This window comes from Anguilla anguilla, chromosome 1 (assembly GCF_013347855.1).
Source record: "Anguilla anguilla isolate fAngAng1 chromosome 1, fAngAng1.pri, whole genome shotgun sequence".
NCBI lineage: Eukaryota > Metazoa > Chordata > Actinopteri > Anguilliformes > Anguillidae > Anguilla > Anguilla anguilla.
Genome location: NC_049201.1, coordinates 75,211,014 through 75,232,293, shown reverse-complemented (window position 1 = coordinate 75,232,293; position 21,280 = coordinate 75,211,014). Strand labels below are relative to the sequence as shown.

General features: G+C 48.8%; 1 protein-coding gene across 2 annotated transcripts in view; it reads left to right on the top strand.

The window, feature by feature from the left end:
- The window catches only part of LOC118210438 (uncharacterized protein KIAA1522-like), a 54,750-nt gene that overhangs the window by 8,135 nt on the left and 25,335 nt on the right, over nt 1–21,280 (top strand). For both annotated transcript variants that reach the window (XM_035386642.1, XM_035386633.1), the window contains exon 2: nt 7,573–7,879. In XM_035386642.1, coding sequence (XP_035242533.1) covers nt 7,627–7,879 — 253 coding nt within the window. In that variant the 5' untranslated portion in view covers nt 7,573–7,626. The remainder of the gene's footprint in view (nt 1–7,572; nt 7,880–21,280) is intronic.

Genomic DNA, 21,280 nt, shown 5'->3' with positions numbered 1-21,280 from the left:
AAAGGTTTCTTTAGTGGAGCGTTGGGTTGAGTCATTGCTACTGCTACTGTACAGTGGATTAGTCCAGTGTGCGGCCTGTACTTTTTATTTTTTAATTATTTTTATTTTTTAAAGAGCAATGGCCTGGGAGAGCCCTTCTCTCCTGTTCTGATAATGGCTCTGGGGACACACACATTTTTATTCAGGGCAGATGTAACTGTGGGAGTTTTTCGAGTTCGGTCCTGATTTACCGTACGTGCCGGTTTTACGCGAGCTGTCACATGCCCACGCATGTGACTGGCTCCTGATTGGCTCGCAGCGATCTGCTGCATCGAGAATTTACTTCAGGTGACAGGGAAAAGACAGTTAGTATAATTTAGATTTCTGATGTCTTTACGATCAGTAGTGTGTCTTTCTCATGCGCACACACACAAACACACACACATGTGCATGCACACACTCACTCATGTTTATGAACCCACTCCAACCTTAAAATAACCCTCATAAACAAACTCTAGTAAAAAAAAAAAAAAATATATATATATATATATATATATATATATATATATATACATATATATATATAAAATAACACTATAATTCTAATTTAAAACATAACACTTCACAGACCTAACAAACTTCCTGCCGTGACACCGCAAACCCACTCACATAAAAATGAAGCACCACGCTCCTCTATAAATAACCTATAAATGATTGTGAAACCTGGCGCTTGACTCCAGTGCAGAAGTCGCAGAAATGCCTCCTTCTGCGTTGTGACCGTGACACCACTGTTCTGTTCCAGTGCATTCTGGGAAGAAGCAGATGTGGTGTGCAAGTTTGTGGGGTGGGGGGTGGGTGGGGGGTGGGGGAGGCCACTGCAGGGTTGGGCTGTACGTGTGTCATATAGCCCTGCGGTTGACAACACGTTCCGACAGGACGCCGCGAAGTAAAGCGACACCAGATTACCTGAGTCGCAGGTGTGTGCGCTAACGACGCGCGTGCGCCACGCTAACTTCACAGAGCTTCGGCCGGCGCTGTGTGCCACAGGTGTGCGGTGGTAAAGGTGCGCTACGGTTCGACGTGCGGCACCGGCCTTGCCTTCCCCAGCGCTCCCGTTCTCCAGGCGAGCGCCGCCGACGTGCCACACCCTTACCTCCGCACGGCCCCGTCTCCGCGCGGCGCGAATATCCTTATGTAATGGCTGCTCGGCGTGTCGCTATGGAGACGCAGGCACAGAAGATAGGTTTTGTTTGCGCAAAGGTGCACCAGCAGCTGCGAATGACCTGCTTATATTCCGGTGCCGGGTGAAAGACGTGGGGCACGGACACTACTTAATGCCGGGTGTGTTTTCAGCGCATGTCATTTGCAGCGCATGTCGTGGACGTGTAGCATCCTGAATTTTGGGAAGTTATTCACCCGTCTCCCCCCAGTGGGACAGTCCTTGTCCGTTTGGCCGAAATTCAGGACGTCCTGGTGACTGTGGCCGCCCTACACGCAGTTGCATTCGGGGTGGGTGCAATTTTACGAAATCGAAAGGAGTGTGTGTACGGAGTGTGTGTACGGAGTGAGTGTGTGGAGTGTGTGAGTGTACGGAGTGAGTGTACGGAGTGAGTGTGTGGAGTGTGTGTACGGAGTGAGTGTATGGAGTGTGTGTACGGAGTGAGTGTACGGAGTGTGTGTGTGGAGTGAGTGTACGGAGTGTGTGTGTGGAGTGAGTGTACGGAGTGTGTGTGTGGAGTGAGTGAGTGAGTGTGTATACGGAGTGTGTGTACGGAGTGAGTGTACGGAGTGTGTGTGTGGAGTGAGTGAGTGAGTGTGTGTGTGGAGTGAGTGAGTGAGTGTGTATACGGAGTGTGTGTACGGAGTGAGTGTACGGAGTGTGTGTGTGGAGTGAGTGAGTGAGTGTACGGAGTGTGTGTGCAGAGTGAGTGTACGGAGTGTGTGTGTGGAGTGAGTGAGTGAGTGTGTATACGGAGTGTGTGTACGGAGTGAGTGTACGGAGTGTGTGTGTGGAGTGAGTGAGTGAGTGTACGGAGTGTGTGTGGAAAGGGTGAGGGTTTGATTCGGGGGTGTTCTGGGCTTTAGTGGTGACGGTTAGCCGACGGCGCTACTCCGGTGCCGATGGCCCGCGCTCTGCAGTCCTGTCGAAGCACGCCGGTCGAGGGGGAACGGACGGAGGAACCGCAGCCCCACCCATCCCGTTCACACCCTGCCCAAAACAAAGGCCCAAGCGCCACCACACCCTCCACCACCCAAACCGCTGCCAAGGGCGGGGCCTCGTCGCCTAGCAACAAGCCTTTTCCAGGGCACTGTCAACCTTACCTGTCTCACCAAGCACACTGTGGTATTATTATGATTATGATTATGATTATTATTATTAAGACGCTGCTTTTAAATGGCACCTTTCGTCTCATGATTTTATACTTCTTTCTGCTGAAGGAACTCAACTCTCCCCGTGTTCGTGTAGGTTTCCTCCGGATACTCCGTTTTCCTCGTACAGCAAAAAACATGCATGTCAGGTTAGGTACACTCCTGCCATTGTCCTTGACCAAGGCACTGGCCTCAGAACTGCAGTTGGTCCCCGGGCGCTGCACCGTGGCTGCCCACTGCTCCCAAGTAGCTAGGATGGGTTAAATGCTGAGGACAGATTACCCCAGGCAGTTTGATGAAATATATCTATCTTTCTGTCTAAGGTGTAGTGCTAACTTGTGTGATAAATGGCAGCCATTTTGTGCCAGAGACTACTAACCCCTTACAAACTACTCCCAGGCCAACCCCTTCTACACTACAACTCCCAGGCCAACCCCTTCTACACTACAACTCCCAGGCTAACCTCTTCTATACTACAACTCCCAGGCCAACCTCTTCTACACTACAACTCCCAGGCTAACCCATTTCAAACTTGAGAGTAGAAAACTTGAGAGTACAGCAGCTTTCGCACACGCCTCTTGTTCTAGATCAACACAGTAACACCTTACACAATACAAGACGTTCTAATGCTAATGCCTTTTCCGGTTGAACGACTTCTTCACCGATACCTTTGGCAACTCTTTAAAAACCTCACACTGACACTTTTCCCCGGTGCTCTACCGTCTGCCCGGGTAACCAGTTTCACAACACAGCTCCCAGGCTTGCTGCTCTGACTCCGTAACTCCCACACAGAGCCCTGTCGCCAGCCTGCCGATCGCTCTGAGGACTCCTTCCGCCACAGAAAAGTCCCGCAGATTGTCGTTAGCTACAGCCGCCGACTGCACCTTTGGGTCTTTGGGTGAAAAGGTTTTACCGCGGTCCGATTCCCCGAGTGGGAGTGAGCCGGTACTGGTTGTACACAGCTGTGAAGAAAATGAAGCCCGGAATAGCTGGTTGGCAGCAAAAAAAAAAAAAAAAAAACAGCACTGGACCGCCAGGACCGGAGCTGTCCACTCCAGGGTTAAGGGGTGGTGACGGTTGGGCACAGAGTGGCTGTGCTGCGTGGTTAGTGTCAGCTGGAATGTTTTAGAATCGAAAGGCAAACCGAAACCACTCTGTGCCCAACCGTCATGGCCTTGGTGCTGTTGTGTTGTTGACCAGGCTGTGTGAAGGTAACTCGAGGGGAGCCTTTCACACAGCTTGCAGGGTTTGGGGTAGGGCCGGGGGAAACGCTGGGGCGGGGTCCGAGTCTGCACGCTACCCTACTGTTCAGGATAGCTTTTGAGTACAGAGGATGAGAAAGGTGTCAAGTAGGCAAAAATTTTCCAAAATGGAGTTTACTTAAATTCCCGGGATGATGTACTTATTTCCGGGGGTTTTGCTGAGCATAATCGGGAGCGTACTTTTCAGGAAGTAAACAACCATTGTGGTCCGGTAAATATGACACACAAATATGACAAATATGATGTCGAGTAGAATGCACACTGCAGTGTGTTTACTGATGTCGAGTAGAATGCACACTCCAGTGTGTTTACTGATGTCGAGTAGAATGCACACTGCAGTGTGTTTACTGATGTCGAGTAGAATGCACACTGCAGTGTGTTAACTGATGTCGAGTAGAATGCACACTGCAGTGTGTTTACTGATGTCGAGTAGAATGCACACTGCAGTGTGTTTACTGATGTCGAGTAGAATGCACACTGCAGTGTGTTTACTGATGTCGAGTAGAATGCACACTGCAGTGTGTTTACTGATGTCGAGTAGAATGCACACTGCAGTGTGTTTACTGATGTCGAGTAGAATGCACACTGCAGTGTGTTTACTGATGTCGAGTAGAATGCACACTGCAGTGTGTTTACTGATGGCGAGTAGAATGCACACTGCAGTGTGTTTACTGATGTCGAGTAGAATGCACACTGCAGTGTGTTTACTGATGTTGAGTAGAATGCACACTGCAGTGTGTTTACTGATGTTGAGTAGAATGCACACTGCAGTGTGTTTACTGATGTTGAGTAGAATGCACACTGCAGTGTGTTTACTGATGTTGAGTAGAATGCACACTGCAGTGTGTTTACTGATGTTGAGTAGAATGCACACTGCAGTGTGTTTACTGATGTTGAGTAGAATGCACACTGCAGTGTTTCCAGTCTTTCCTGAAGGAGCAAGCTTGGATCAGCACTTCCTTAAGGATATGTTAGACCAGTTTTTTATTTTTGAATGACGTTTGAGTTTTTGCCACTCTCCTCCCCATACCACAAGGGACAAGGCGTCATTCCACTGTGGACTGATTTCGAAAACTGCTCGCATACTTGCTGGGTTTTTTTTTTTTTTTTTTTTTTCATTTGCCATTGACGTTTTCACCTCAAGGCCTTTCTGGAAAACAGAATGAAAACAAACGAGAGCCACACACTGCGTAAACAATCACTGTAGCTCTATCTCTCTTTCTCTCTATCTCTCTTGCACACACACACACGCGCGCGCGCGCACACACACACACAAACTGTAATGAACAATCACTACGGCTTCTGTATTTTTTTCTTATCCTCTGTTCTATCTGTCTTCCTCTCTCACCTTTTCTTCTTCTCTCAATTTAGTACCTTTTGAAGCTGATAAGAGGTCAGGTCTCTCTTTCTCTTCCTTCTTTTCTTTCCCTGTCCTCCCTCTCTCTTCCCCCCCCTCCCCCCTCTCTCTCTCTCTTTTTGTGGTGTGAAAGTTGGCAGGACTGCAGTGCGGTTGGGCTTCTCTTCCTGCTCGAGAGCAAGGCCATGTGTTTGTGAAAGGAGACGAAGGCATCGTGTTGGGACCTGTGTTTGCTGAGTGGCGGATGGGGCGGGGCCAAATGTGCTGTGGGGGCGGGGCTGTAGATAATGTGCGTCAAGCTCAGAACCAGATCCTCTGCCAGCTTCTTTTGGTTCTACATGCAGAGTGAAGACGCGCGCGTACACACACACACATGCTCACAAACATGATTAAGAGTGTGTTCAATGTGTAGATGACAGTGTGCATTATGCATTGGGTGCATGTGTGGTGTGTTGTGTGTGCTTGTTTTATTGGTGGTGTGTTGATGGCAATAATTGAGAACTCTTTTGTAATTACCCACAACCCCCCAGGTGGGCTTCAGGCTGGGTACCTGCTGGGTTCATGTCGTTACCCTGTCCAAAAAAACCACAGAAAACAAGCTGGGCTTAGCTGCTACAAAACTTACAAACTTGCAGAGGTGAGCAAGACGTGTTAACCTGACTCAGGCGTGTGTGTTAATTCTGATGTACATGTTTCCACGCTGTGTACACGCTGGAAAGCTTATTTCTGCTTTAGAAGGGTGAAGCAGCCCATTGGTTGTTACAACACTGGTCTGGTCGCAAAATTGCCCAAGGCTGTGTCCATGACAACAAGGTGTTAATGATTGTGGCCATGAATCAGAAGGTGGGTTTTGTGTAGGTGGTGCCTGTTGGTTCGTGGTGAGTCACGCGCACGGACTTGACTGTGTCTGCGGTTTTTAAGGTTTCCTTTTTTTTGAGTGGCTACTGCTGAGTTCTGTAACTGCACTGGGATCCAGTGGTTTCTAGGGGGTGGAGTTCCAAGCTTTGAAGGAAAGCATTTGATTGGTTCACCCACAATCGTGTATAAGTTGTAAGAGCAGCAGCGACTGGGTCCCTTGTTTATCACGTCGCCATGGTGACGTTTCACATGACTGGACTGCTTTGTGATGTGGGTGGGAAATGTCCCAGCTGTGACCCCCCCCCCCCCCCCCCCCCCCCCGCTGCTGCTCATGGAAAGTCTCTGACTCACCTTTGTCTGATGTCACCCACAACCCCCCCCCCGCCCCCCGGCCTTCCCATGATGCATCTGTTTAAAAGAGAAATAAAGAATGGAGAGAAAGAAGAAGGGAGAGAGCGGAAAGAAAAGCAGATTGAGTGAGTGAATGAGGCCTCTTTTCTGATGTCTGGTGCAATGTGGTCACATGACCTCCAATAAAGCTTATCCCTGCAGACATGCTAAAGTCACCCATCCCAGAATGCAATGCACTGTGTCTCACGGGGTGGGGTGAGGTGAAGGCAGGTGAGCGTTTTAGAAGGGGGTGAAGGTGCACTTGTGTCCTGTGTGGTGTGTGCGTGAGTCGGCCTGTTTGACTCGACTTTATTTAACATCAGAGGCAGATCTGTTTCCTTATCCGGCCGGCACTCACGCAGAGAAAACTGCACAGCATCACCCTCGCAAACATGGCGTAGACTCGGACATCACCCTCACAAACATGGCGGAGACTCGGGCATCACCCTCGCCAACATGGCGTACGCTCAGCTTTTGGGAGCACCGGCTACATTTTAAACTACATTTCCTTTGTGCGGTTTGCGTTTCTCTGTCGATCGCACTGCAGAAAATGTAGCCGGCGTGCGCGTGTGAATTTCAGCGGACTGAAACGGCGTGCGACGCGCTGGCGGTCTGGCGTTTCGCCGGTTCTCACAGACCGCGTGAGCTTCAGGACCGGCTTTCAGTCCCCGTGCCAGTCGAGCACTGTCCAGCATTCCCATGCTTATTCTATTGGCCCCCTGGCAGGATTGGTTCCTGTAGGTGTGCGGAGCGTCTGTAGGATTCTGACAGGTGGATGCAATGAGGTAGAACTCCGCCCTCTTCCGTGCAGTCAGGCGGACTTGAACATCAACGCTGAGGTCGGCTCAGTTCATGTCTGTTTTGCCAGTTCGCTTCTTGACGTGGTAAAATGCCCATGATGTTTTGTGAGGTTTTGTGAATTGAGTTTCCTTTCATTTCCTGAATTAGCGTAACTCAAACACACACACACACGCACAATACCACAACACACGTGACATGCATTCTCTCTCTCTCTCTCTCTCTCTCTCTCTCTCATACACACTCACACGCATGCACTCACACATGCATATACTCACACACGCATGCGCATATGGTCTCTCTCACACCACACATAACTCTCCATCGTACCTGCCCTCGTACCTGCCCCCTTACCTGCCCCCGTAACTACCCCCGTACCTGCCCCCGTATGTGTGCCCGCGTGTGAAAGAGAGGGAGTGATCTGAGTGAGGGGTGACGTGTTAATGTCATCTTGGTATTTCTGTGCATTGGTAACAATAATCAAATTTTACCCCTCTGTCTCCCCCCCCCCCCCCCCTCCCCTTACCCCTTTCCCTTTTGTGGGCGTTTGCCACGCAGGACGAAGGTTCTAAGGGGGGCGCTGCGCGAGCGCGAGCCGGCGGCGTTACGGGGATGTCCCTGCAGCGCTCGGTGGGGGACCTGGTCCCCCAGGACATCGCGGAGATCCTGGCGCGGGAGCGGCACGGCAGCAAGGGCCGGAAGCGCCGCGGCGGCTCGCTGGGCCGCGCCTTCCGCTGGCTGAAGGCCCGCCGGAAGAAGAAGGGCGCGGCCGCCGGCGCCGGCGGCGCCAACGGGCTGGCGAGGGTGGCGGGAGACGGCAGGGTGGGGAAACACGCCCACCAGCACGGCCACGACGCGGCCAAAGGTAACCGCTCCCACAGACAGGCGACTGGAATGTTCTCACCCGAACGCTCTAACGCTGATGTGTAACGATCAACGCTGGCGACTGAGAGCGATGGAGTTCTAGAACGCTGACTCAGAATTTTGAAAAAAGCGTTCCTAATAAGCCTCCTCCATGTCCACGTCACCAAGAGGGTCAAAAAGACCCGTGAGGGAGACTATGGGCAATAATTCAATCAATATTTGTTTTTCATTTTGATTGACATTTAAAAGCAAGAATGTTTTTTTTCTTCTTCTTCTTCTTCTTCTCCTCAAACACGTTTTGGCCAGTTCTAAAACCAACTTAAACCAACTCTCCAATCCGTGTTAGTGGAGGAGAAAGTGCAACGTCAGTATTTACTTTGTAAGTCAAATTTAAAGGACAAACGTTGATTGAATTCAGGCTGGAGTTCGTGGAATCAGACGCGGACTCCTCCTTAGGCGATGATGAATGTGGTTTTGTGCACGGGAAACCACTTTGCGTCCAAAACAGCATCGTATCATCATGTGGAAAACCATGCACACCCCTGCTAAAAGTGCCTGGGCCTGCGTTTATGAATGCGGCCATCTTGTAGCTGCAAGCTGAATTCCAGTGGAGCGCTCGGGAAGTGCTAGAGAGTAAGAGCTGAAAGTGCTCCATCGCTTCGTCCGGTTCGTTCAGGAGGAATACTTTTGGGCTGCGTGTCGTTCTCTGTCCCGTGTTTGTGCGCCCTGTCTGGGTTCGAGCAGGTCTGGGTCTGCGTTTTATTTTTGCGATTTTTATTCATTTACCTTTTATAAAGGAGAGCAGACAGTCCACCCTCGTTTTGTAAAAAAAATTGAGATGGGATCACAGCTGCAGATAAAACGTTCTGTCAGTTGTGAAAGAACCAAACGTATGAGTTTCTCCCCAGGCAAAACCCCAGTGTAGGTGCCGGTGGTATATGAAGGTGATCTTCTCTCTGTGGTGCAGAGTAGACTCATGTGGTCCTTGTGTCGAGGTCACATGACTTCAGGGTGTGTTTATGTAACAGATTTCTGTTTACCCTGTGGGTGACTCACCTCCTGACCTTTGAACCCCCCCCCCCCCCACCCCCACCTCCTGCCCCAGCCCGATGTGGCTTTGCTTGTCTTTCTGATCCAGTTAGGTTCTCTATCTGCAGTCCTGTAAGAGCCCTAGCATGCTTTGATGTACACAAACATGGACACGCATGTACTCTCACATGCATATACTCTCACACACACGTACTCACTCACGCACTTTAATGTGTAAATTGCTCACGCTCACTGATGAGCATGACAGAATGTTTCTGTCGTCCTCTCTCCCTCTCTCTTCTTCCCTCCTCTCCTCTCTCTCCACCTCTCTTCTCCCTTCCTCTCTCCCTCTATCTACCTCTCTTCTGCCCACCCCGCAGTCTCTCCACCTCTCTTTGCTCCTCCTCTCTCCCTCTCTCTACCCCCTTCCTGTCTCCTCTTCTCTCCCCCTCTCTACCTTCATTCTCTTTTGTGTTTTAGGTTACTGCCAGATAACACACTGTCTTCACGAAGACCGAGTCCTCTTGCCTGGTAGTAGCTTAGTCTAGAACTCATAATTATTCCATGGGCCAATATTTCTCTCCTAAATTTAGCCCAATGGTAAGGGAATGCTTTAAGAAGCTTTTCTACTGTTTTGCATAAAAGGCGTTAATGCATTGCCTCAGAGGCTATCTATAAATATGCCTTCTGTCAAATTCCTGTAAAAGCTTTCTGAAACCTCTCACCTACTGTTGAAAGCTTAAAATCCTCAGAGCCCTTGGCATTGGATTTCAGCTTGGATTTTACAGTCAAATTAGTCTCCTCTGAGCTGTGATAGCAGTCACACACCTGCAGTTCCGCTAAAGAGTCAACAGTACCGACACACCTGGGAGATCTCACTGCAACTGACACCACAGTACAGACACACCTGGGAGATCTTATTGATACTGACACCACAGTACTGACACACCTGGGAGACCTCACTGCAACTGACACCACAGTACTGACACACCTGGGAGATCTTACTGATACTGACACCACAGCACTGACACCTGGGAGATCTTATTGATACTGACACCACAGTACTGACACACCTGGGAGACCTCACTGCAACTGACACCACAGTACTGACACACCTGGGAGATCTCACTGTTACTGACACCACAGTGCTGATACACCTGGGAGGTCTCACTGCAACTGACACCACAGTACTGACACACCTGGGAGATCTCACTGCTACTGACACCACAGTACTGACACACCAGGGAGATCTCATTAATTCTCATAAAACCGGCTGGCTTACTTTCGGTCCTGAAAGTTACTGGAAAAAGTCCTTCAGAAGTACCCTGTAGACTCTGTAAAATATGAATCTATTTCATGCATGCTTTTAACTGTAAAGTCATGCATGAGTTTACCCCGCCCGTTTTATCAGAGACTGTGTCTCAAGGTCGTGGTGAGAGGTGATGATGTCATCACCAGGCCTCGGAGCTCAGGTGAGCTCGGCGTTCTCCTCCTGCTGCGGTCTGTGGGAAGTGCCTCAAATTGCAGCTTCCACTTACTTATGTGACTGTGAGAATGGGCAGGAAAGTCTCCCTGGCTGCGAGGTAATAAGACGAAAGCAGGCGGAGGTCACAGGTGTGCTGCAGTTTGTTCGCACTGAAACTCTGGGAATACACAACCTTTGGGGGGAGGGGGCGATTCTGGGGTATAGTGTATGCATTGACAGGTATGCATTGCTTGGGGGGGGGGGGGGGGGGGGTGGGTCAGGACTGTGCCGGCAGAGTGGTGCAGCAGGGCAGGGTGCTGTGTTTTCGACCCGAGCGCCTGTGTGAGCAGAGATCCCTCCCTTAAAAAGCACAGCAGGGCTCAGGAGTGCCTGAGTCACAGGCTGCTGTGTGTGTGTGTGTGTGTCTCTCTCTCTCTCTCTCTAAGACAAGCTGTCATCACAATTTAGTCCTCTGTGCTTCCTTGTTACAGTCTAGCCCTGCCCCCCCTCTGCCCGCTGTAACCCGGGCAACAGTGTCTCTGTGTTAACAGTTGTGACCTACCTGGGCAAACAAACGCCCTGCCACAACAGGCAGCGGGGCGAGTACTGCAGAGGCAGGCGTCCAATCAGCTGAGGCCTTTCCGCCGGCCCGGGACGGGTTGTGTGCAGTACAGGGCAGTTAGATTGCCCTTGTGTTGCAACTGGAAGCATTTGAGCAGATTAACTGTTCCTGCTGTGCGTGCACTGCTACGTACATGGTGCACAAATAATGCAGACCACCACAGCAGCTAATTTACCTTCATTAGCCTTACTTGCTACTGTCCAGGCAAACGCCTCGTAGGCCCGACTAAACAGCGGCTTCCGTCTCAACACCGTAATACACAGACACACACGCTTTGATTTGCGGTAACTGTACGACCCTTTCCATAAAAGTTAGCCTACTTCACCTGAGACCGCAAAAAAAGTTTGGTGGTTCTGAACGTTTAGATAACGCGCCTCAGCTAACCAAAGGCGCGACTCAAATAAGTATTATTCCGCGACTGCACTAGCCGCATAGAATGAAGCTTCAAGCTACCAGCGCAGAAAACATCGCACGATTCAAATTATGTACGACTGACAAGCAGCCTGCTTTCATCTTCCCATATATCGTTAATAATGTGCGATCGTCGGGACAGGACCTGACTGGTTCTCCGACGCACAGCTATGTGGAGCCGCCTGTTGACTCCAAGCCAGTTCGTGGGCTGTGGCACCACTTGTGGGGCTATATTTCTTCTCTTCAGAATGGGCTGTAGATTTACTGTGCTGTGGGTGGGCTACTAATCAACGGAAAACCTGAGACTGATGATCAAGGCCTGACTGACTTATACACGACGGATTTATACACAACCAAGGGAATTCCCTCTTCGCACATTTCAGCCACGTAGATTCACGAGAGAGAAAAATATTATAATCGTTTAAGTATTCATAGAGGTGGCTTGCGCTCTTATTAAAGGCGATGGCATAAAAAGACTTGCGTAGTAGATCAAAAGAGCTTCAGTTACTGGTTTAATAAAAGATCTGATCTCCGTTTTGTTTCGAATAGAGATGAGGTAGAAAACATTAAACCGTTTTAGCGTATTGCCTACGGCAGGAATATTATATAGGCATTATTCTTTTGGCAACCCGTGACTCAAAAACATCACCACAAGTGCACAACATAAGTTTGCTTGAAAAAGTATACCGTTTAAATTGTGCTAAAACTGCTTTTGAAAATTCGGTGGTATATTTTATAAATGAAAAACGTTGTATGTTTTATAAATAAATAAAAGAACGTTCTGTGGATATCTTGCATGGGGATTTGCGCGTGCGCACCGAGTTCTTCCCAGTTTAAATGCAAAATTTCAGCTTGAAAAAACACGCAGTGATCTTTTCTCACGAAATCCTTTTTAACGTGCTCTAGAATTATACAGGATATAGTGCCATGACTCGTGAGCGTGACGGGACACGTTAAATGGGCGCCTCTCTGTAACTTGTTCAGGCAGAGGAGGGGAATATGTAGATCTGAGCAGGACTCGTTAATGTTTCTCTTGAAGAAGTGCAGGCGATCCCAGATTGGAGAGGGGGAGAGACCATAGCGACTCGTCAAAAAAGAACATAAGAAGTAAACGATGCGAAAAGAAAAAAAAACTATCATTGCCAGACAGTGTCACTGGTATGAGTTACTGGTATGGTATGAGACGACACACGAGGGAGGACGCAATCTTGTGCGCAAAAGGAGCACAGTCACACTACCGAAATCCTTCAGAAGCCACATAACCAACAAACAGAAGCATAACAAGGAAGTTGTCTTTTTATTTAACACTACTGTGGTAAATGGTTTTTATTCACCCACACGCATGTGATTACGCATCAAATGCACGCAGCGTACACACATGCACCCACAGTTTTAACGGTTGAAACGTTTTTGTTTGTTTGTTTCATTTTTTTTTTGCTTTTTTTTGTTTAATTTGCAAGGATCTCCATCGAGCGTCGAATCTTGAACGTAAATGAGAAGGCAAAGTACGCTATAACAGACCGTCGTTCGCTGATATGGAACGATGGCGCAACACGTTTAATGCAGCAATAACAACAAATAAACAGTGCTAACCATGGTGAAACGGTAACTCTTCCTGCTGGGCAGGTACCACGGATAGAAGACTGTCCGACTCACGGACACTTCGCAGACAGAGCTGCAATCCTACGCTCCTGCGTTCCGTCAGTTTGTGACTCATTATTTAAAGCTCGTTTCCGCCGTTCCTCTGGAGACCGGACTAGAGAGACCGCACTGCGGTCACCTGGGTATAATGTAGAGATGGAGTTGGCTCAGCTATGTCAAGGCTGCGTTTTGGTGAGCGTTCCAGAATAGCTTCTCCTCCATGTCTGGCCCCTGGTCCAACACATTCCCTGTCTGCACGTTTGTGTCTTAAAGAACATTCTGGCTAAACTCGATTCAGAATGGACCCAGGGCTGATAGATACCAGGCAGGTGAAACAAACCGTATGTTAGATTTTGTTTAAAATCATCTTCAAACAGCATATAAAGATAATATGTAATGTGTGTATCTGACTCTGGTCTTGCTGGTTTCACTGGTGCAGCCAGTTATGGAGCTTTCTCCCCAACTGTTCTCTTGCCTTCCACCATGTTCTCCTGTCCTCCACTCTCTTCTCCTGCCCCCTCCACACTGTTCTCCTGCCCTCCACCATGTTCTCCTGCCCACCACCCCTTTCCTTGCTGTTTATTAAACAGTTTGGCTGCTTGCAAACCTGATTCTGTCATCACTGGAAGATTAATTACCAACAACAAATAGGTTTGAACAACCTCACCCTCCAAATTACCCGCACATTAAGCTCTAGTCAAATATCACTGGAGGTGGATAACAGGAAGTGAGTTCAGTAGCGTCACTAGGGTTGGTGGCACCCGGTGCGGTCGTCCGTTGGTCTCACCCAATGTTGGCGACCGTGGGGGGGACGGGGGGGGGGGAGTACTGCCGGGTGTGGGCTCAAGGAATTCTGTGTTATGCATTCAAACAACAAAGCACTTCTCGTCACATTAATACTGCTAATTAAATCCATCGGCAGAAATTCAACTACACAAAACACTGCACAAAAAAATTATTGGCAGTCATTTCGGTGTCACCCCCCTCTGATGGTGTCACCCGGTTCGGTCCGCACCCCCCCCCCCTAGTGACGCCTCTGAGTGAGCTTTTTTTTGTGTGTGTGGCGGGAGCAGATGCGTTTCTGGGAAACGGTGTTCACACGGCCTCGTCTCTCCGAAACTGTCCGTAGTCCCTGCAACGCCCCCCCCCCCCGTGTGGTCAGGGCCCGGCTCATCGCTTCGTTTCGTAATCAGACGAGCCCTGTGAACAGACGGCCGAGTGTTTGCTCCCTCGCCTGTGTGTGCTCTTTCTCCTGTGCCGTCGTCATGTTGAATTAAGACCGCAGAGGTGAGACGCCTGAACGCAAGTTTATTTTAAAAGGCGGGATTCCAAAATCCGAAAAACCGTGCGACCGCTTCCTCCGTGGGGCGGCAGGATGTGCATCCGTGTTCTCCGCCCCGGCCTCCTTCAGTCTCGGCGCAGAGCCTGTGATAGGACCAGAACGCCTGGGGCTGTCTGTCAGTCAACCCCCAAAAATCACACCTCTGGTACTGGTGAGGACACGTCCGTGCTTAGAAGGTAGCTGGGGAAATTCCATGCTTGGAAAGGGCACTGCAGTGTAATGATTTGGGAACTGGGCTCGTTACCAAAGAGTTGCAGGTTAAATTCCAAGGTGGTACAAAATGAGGTGCTTTTCGCGGGTCATTGTAGACTGCATCGCTGCTTCCTGGTCTAGGAGTTGACCAAAAAAAGAGTTCCCATCAGCCCTGGCAGGATGATGAATGGTGCTGTTCAGACAAGACTCCTCATTGGCTGCGGTCTGCAGGTGAATACATGTCAGAGGATGTTTGGGGGTGCTTCACTTGACAACTTGTTCCCCAGTGAGACGACACCACATGTCACTAGACATGAGTCACATGACTGGAGAGCTTCAATTTACAGTTTAATTTTAGCAGACTCTTGTAGCCAAAGCCGCTCAGAAAAGGGCTTTTAACATGATAGGCAAACTCCTAGAGCTTGAGATGAGCAAAGCTGCAGTCGTAAGTTCCACCATTAAGGCACTGCCACAAGACCTTGTTTTGTTTTTTTATTTAATTGGAAACTGAGGGTCAATCTGAAAAGGGGGGTTTTATATGTTTTTGGAAAACAGCCAGTGAATCTGCCTTCCTGACTGACTGGAGAGGGTCTTTCCCGAAGGCTTTAGATCACGGGCATGTCTCCAGGCTGTAGATCACATGACCGGGGTGTCTCTAGGCTGTGGGGTCACATGACATGGGTGTCTCTAGGGGTTTGTCACATGGCAGGGGTGTCTACACCCTTGAACTGCCTTAGGTTGTTCTGGTGCATTGGGTTCTAGGTGCCAAGCCCAGGCATGCTCTCGTTCGAGAGAGCTGGATCTGACTGCATGCAGCTGGAACTGGAGGCCATGGAGCCCTTGTGTGTAAATATCTCATGTAGAACGAAGTGTGTTTTACGCAAAGTGTGTGTGTGTGTGTGTGTGCGCGCACAATCCCAAGCTCTGTCGGTGTTTTCCCACGGTTTTGCGTAACCTTGGTCGCTCCTGAGCACAATGACTGCGTTAAGAAAACCAGTGTGTGAGCTCTAGCCTTAAGGCTGCTGTGTGCAGCAGCTCCACCCTGCCTCTGCAGCTTGTGCTCAGAACTGGTACTGTCATGCGGAGCAGATTTCCCCTGGTCCCCACCAGGGGGCGCAGCTGCAGGATGCAAGTTAATCCTTTCGAAGGGAAGGTTATTTAGTTTATTTTATTGAATTTTTTGGAATGTTTTCTCAAAATTATAAGCTAGTGTTCTAGAACTACATTATTTTCAGTTATCAGCGGTGACTGTCACATGAGCATTAGAATGTTCGGTTATTAACATTCTAATCGCATATTTTGGATCCCAGAGCTTGAAGGGTGAAATAAAATTAAAACAAACCACTTGCCAAAATAAAATTTAAAAAAAGAACAAGACTGCAGTGACTGTGCTTTGGACAGAGGGTGGGCGTAGGACTGGGAACATTTATTTCCTGTGTGTCAGATGGTAAAGTCAGGTGACCCCTGGGGGATAAGGTAGGAATGCCAGGTGCCCTGTCCTTGCTCATTGGTCTGTCAGCTTCGTGTGCCTGCAGATTGGCCTGAAGAGCAACTAGGCAGTCACCTGCTATGTGCTCTGAACCTGCACCATGTGGAGAGTGAGGTGTGCTGTTCAACATGTGGTACTCGGGCAGGAGAGCAGTAGGAGGATTAGGGGGCTTGTAACCTGAAGGTTGCAGGTTCGATTCCAATGTCTTTGTGCACCTGAGTGAGGCCATTATCCTAAATCGCTTCAGTATGTATGCAGGAGTATAAACCCTGTGAGCCTTTCTGTGGTGAAGTCAGTAAAATGTAGTCTAGGCGTTCAGGTGAATACCTGGGTACAAGTTTTCTAACGGGTTCGAAATTAGCCAGGCTGTGTCTGGGTAAAACCTGAGCTATATTTGGGTTAACAAATGCGTTTGCCAAAAGGTCTCTAAACCTAGATTTCCGCCCCTCTTGAAATCTAAATTCCAGCTTTTCCTTGCTGTGAAATGGATACTATAAAAATGCAGTAATGTGCAAGTCACTCCGGATAAGAGCATTTGCTGAATGGCTGTATTGTGATGTGATGTTCCCTATGAACACCGTGCAGGCACTGAGGTGGTGTGCACCTGCTGAAGCATTGTATTGAGGAGGTATAGGGTTTAGTTGTCTGTTCTATATACCATAGTTTGGTGAATGCTTAGCCAATGGGAGTGCTGCAGTGTGGTGATGTGGTAATGGTGAGCTCTCACTCAGTTCTTCCCCCGCCTCCATGTCAGGTCAAAGGTCAGCATTTCTCAGCAGCCAGTGCTGTGATTGTTTTGAAAGAGTGAGAAAGAGTGCTGGGGACAGAGAGAGGGATGGAAAACTAAATTGTGTACACAATATCATCTGTGCTCATTATTAATACTGACAGGTTCTTAATTTGTTATATTACTAACTAAATATCTTTTAACCTGAATGTGTGTGTGTGTGTGTGTGTGTGTGTGTGTGTATCTATGCTTGTATGTGTATGACGGGGTTGTTACTCTTTTTTCTTTCTTTTTTCCTTCTTCAGGTTGTCTGTTTGTCATTTTGTATATCCCATTGCTTTTGCAACACAGGTTTACTTGTCATGCAAATAAAGCAATTTGAATTGAATAGATAGAGAGAGGCTTACAGAGAGAGAGAGAGAGAGAGATTTCTCTGCATTTTCTGTTCTCAGACTCACTGCTGTCACTAGGAGCATTAGTCCTTTGTTGGGAATGCCAAATGTTTGCTGTGACTCGTTGTGGAAACTCGGCCGACTGCATTTTCGCTTCAGATTCAAACTGGTTTTCTTTGTTTGGTTTTTCCAGTGATTTCAGCAAATAATTTCAGCAGAAGCTTTAGTCAACCAACTTTTGTTATTTATAAAAAAAATAAATACGCTCATTACATGCATGATCCTGTGGAATTTGCTGCGTCACCATCTTATTTTAAGAATGGCTGTTTGGGAAGTTAATGTAGCTCTTTCAATGATGCGTTTTTCCGGGCGTTTGATTGGTAAGTGAATATGGTTTATGGACATCTGGATTGGATAAGCCTCCTGAACAGGAGAATAAATGGTGTAAATGCAATGCGAGTTGTGGAACAGAAAGTAATGTTGCCGAACCAGGCCACATACTAGTTTACTAGGCTGACTCCACCCCTACTGAGTGCATTAGATCCACTAGGATAGGATTGGGTGGGGGTGTAGTAAGGTCGGGTTGGGTGGAGGTGGAGTAAGGTAGGATTGGGTGGAGATAGAGTAGGTAGGATTGGGTGGGGGTGAAGTAAGGTAGGATTGGGTGGGGTTCGAGTAAGGTAGGATTGGGTGGGGTTAGAGTAAGGTAGGATTGGGTGGGGGTGGAGTAAGTTAGGATTGGGTGGGGGTGGAGTAAGTTAGGATTGGGTGGGGGTGAAGGAAGGTAGGATTGGGTGTAGGTGTAGTAAGGTAGAGTTGGGTGGAGATAGAGTAGGTAGGATTGGGTTGAGGTAGAGTAAGGTAGGATTGGGTGGGGGTGTAGTAAGGTAGGATTGGGTGGAGGTTGAGTAAGGTAGGGTTGGGTGCAGGTTGAGTAAGGTAGGATTGGGTTGAGGTAGAGTAAAGTAGGATTAGGTGGGTGTAGAGTAAGGTAGGATTGGGGGGGGGTGAAGTAAGGTAGGTTTGGGTGGAGATAGAGTAAGGTAGGATTGGGTGGAGATAGAGTAAGGTAGGATTGGGTGGGGTTAGAGTAAGGTAGGATTGGGAAGGGGTGGAGTGAAGTCAAATTGGATGTAGATTTGTTGGAGGTGGGACTGGAGACCGGTGGAGACTGGCACTAAGGGTGGCAGTCATGGCTTCAGTGTTGCTTTCGCAGTGCTGGGGTTAAACAGTGCTAACGTTTGATCTTGTGTTCCACGCACAGCATAATTAAATACTTGAACGCTCAGCACATTACAGCCTGTGGAGACTGCACCTGACGTCTGCCGCATCACCTGTTCACCTGGCTGGGGCAAGCCTGGGGTTGCACAAGGATAACTGGAAAAATAACTTTCTGGAAGATTCCGAGCATAAACACACGGGCCATTATTCTGAGTGTGAAATATCATCTGTGCGCTGCTGAAAGGTTGCTGGGTGTGCCTCTGCTGTTGAATACATTCTGCCCTGGAGACTGACAGATATAGACAGAGATTTAATTAAGTGTGTGTGTGTGTGTGTATATCTGTATGCGTTAGTGTGAGTGTGTGTGTGCATGTGTATGCTTTAGTGTGAGTGTGCATGCAGGCATTGGTGTGTGTGTGCATGTGTATACGTTAGTGTGTGTGCATGCGTATACGTTAGTGTGTGTGCATGCAGGCATTGGTGTGTGTGTGCATGTGTATACGTTAGTGTGTGTGCATGCAGGCATTAGTGTGTGTGTGTGCATGTGTATGCGTTAGTGTGAGTGTGTGTATATCTGTATGTGTTAGTGTGAGTGTGTGCGTGCATGTGTATGCGTTAGTGTGAGTGTGTGTGTGCATGCAGGCATTAGTGTGTGTGCATGTGTACGCGTTAGTGTGTGTGTGTGTGTCCATGCAGGCATTAGTGTGTGTGTGTATGTGTACACGTTAGTGTGTGTGTCCATGCAGGCATTAGTGTGTGTGTGTGCATGTGTACACGTTAGTGTGTGTGTGTCCATGCAGGCATTAGTGTGTGTGTGTGCATGTGTACGCGTTAGTGTGTGTGTGTGTGTCCATGCAGGCATTAGTGTGTGTGTGCGTCCATGCAGGCATTAGTGTGTGTGTGTGCATGTGTACACGTTAGTGTGTGTGTGTGTGTCCATGCAGGCATTAGTGTGTGTGTGTGTGCATGTGTACACGTTAGTGTGTGTGTGTGTCCATGCAGGCATTAGTGTGTGTGTGTGCATGTGTATGCGTTAGTGTTAAAGGTGGTGTTGCTGATGAGGATAAACGCGGTGTTGCTTTCTCAGAACGGCACAGCCTGCAAACCTGAGAAACCACAGTGGGAATGTGATCCAGAACCTCATGACTCACATTCACTCTTTCAGATTTTTTGGTTTTTGAATTATGGTGCGTCTGTGATTTTGATGCGTGTCATAACATCAGTCAGTGTCAGCAGCAGCTCAGGAAATGCTGAGGTGTAAGAGGGTTTTTTAAATGCTCTGGAGCCCGTCTGTGACTGTTCTCTGGTGTGTGTGTTTACAGGTGTGTGTGTCTCTTTGTGTGTGTGTGTGTGTGTGTGTGTGTGTGTCTGTGACTGTGCATGTGCATTCGTGTGTGTGTTTTTGCGTGTGTGCCTGCCTGTGTGTTTGTGTGTGTGTGTGAGGGTTTGTTTGTTTGGGATGTAAAAATTGTAACAGATATGGTGACAGAGCTGTCTGGTGTTTAAATGCTAAACAAAGCTGGTCACCCAAGCAGAGGGAGAGAAACGTGGCAAATGAATGAAGGCGGGATAGAGAGAGGGAGGGAAGGATGGAGAGGAAGGATGGTTAGAGAGAGGGAAGGAGAGATCGAGGGAGGGAGTGAGGGATGAGAGGGAAGGATGGTTAGAGAGAGGGAAGGAGGGATAGAGAGAGAAGGAGGGATAGAGAGGTGGGAGATAGAGAGGTGGGGGATAGAGAGAAGGTGAGTGTCGCACACCAGCGTGACACCCCTGGGAGGGAGATGCGGCAGTGCCGGGAAACACCGTTGGCTGCCACATGGAGAGAGAGAGAGAGAGAGAACGCACCCACACAAAACACGAAATTAAACAAACGGACACCTTCACCCTTCCCCCGTCAGGGGTTCCGGGAAACAATTTACTAAACCAAAACAACAAAGACAAAAGAAAGCAAAACGGAGCAGCACCGTTTCAGTTCCCCGCTCGTAGCCGGAGACAGTGCAGTAGGGACTTGTAGTCCGGTGGTCCACTAAGCGTACCTGACTCCGCAGTGACGCAATTTGTCCCCGACCGGTCTGCAAAAATTTGTCCAAACAACACAGTAACTTAACAAATGGGCACATGGGGAGGCATCAGATTAAGAAAAAAAACACCTAGAATTTCTTGTGGGGGAAAAAAAAAATGATTGACTTCATATTTTGGCCATATTGTTACCATTGGAAACGGGTGGCTGAAACACCTGTTCTGGGGCCAACTGCACTGGCGCTAGTGAGCAGCGTTTCTCGACGCGACCAGGAAGTGAGCTTTGAAAACGCAGCCCGGTTTTTGGCCCCTGAGTTCACGCAGACGGGCCCTGTGGTGGCGTTTCAAAGTGCACTCTCACAATGGAGCGGTGCTCGGGGACAATGGGAAGGGTCACATTCCCACTGGCTGTCCCGGCGTGGGTGCTGCAGTGCGTCTCTGGCTCTTTGATGTCTGCCAGGTGTCTGGCGCGGCACTAACTGAGAAGCTCTGGAACCACGCGGGTTATGAAAACAGTGTCGGGACTGGCTGTCGCATGTCCAAACGTCAGGGCCAAGCCAGACCCGCATATTGACATTTATTGGCATTAGCTAATAACCAATAGCCAACACCTATTAATGTGCACATCAGTGCCTTAAGATCTGTAGGCACCGCGGTTCTAGAACGAAGATCAAGAGGAAGGGGGAGGAGGATTCCAGAACACTCTCAGTAGTTCTAAAACTGAGAGAGAGAGAGAGAGAGAGCGAGAGAGAGGAAAACATCCTAGAAGCACATTGTGACCTCTTCATTCTAGAACAGTGAGAGGAAGACACTCTACAACTGAAAGGAAATCATTCTAGAAATGGGCCTGTG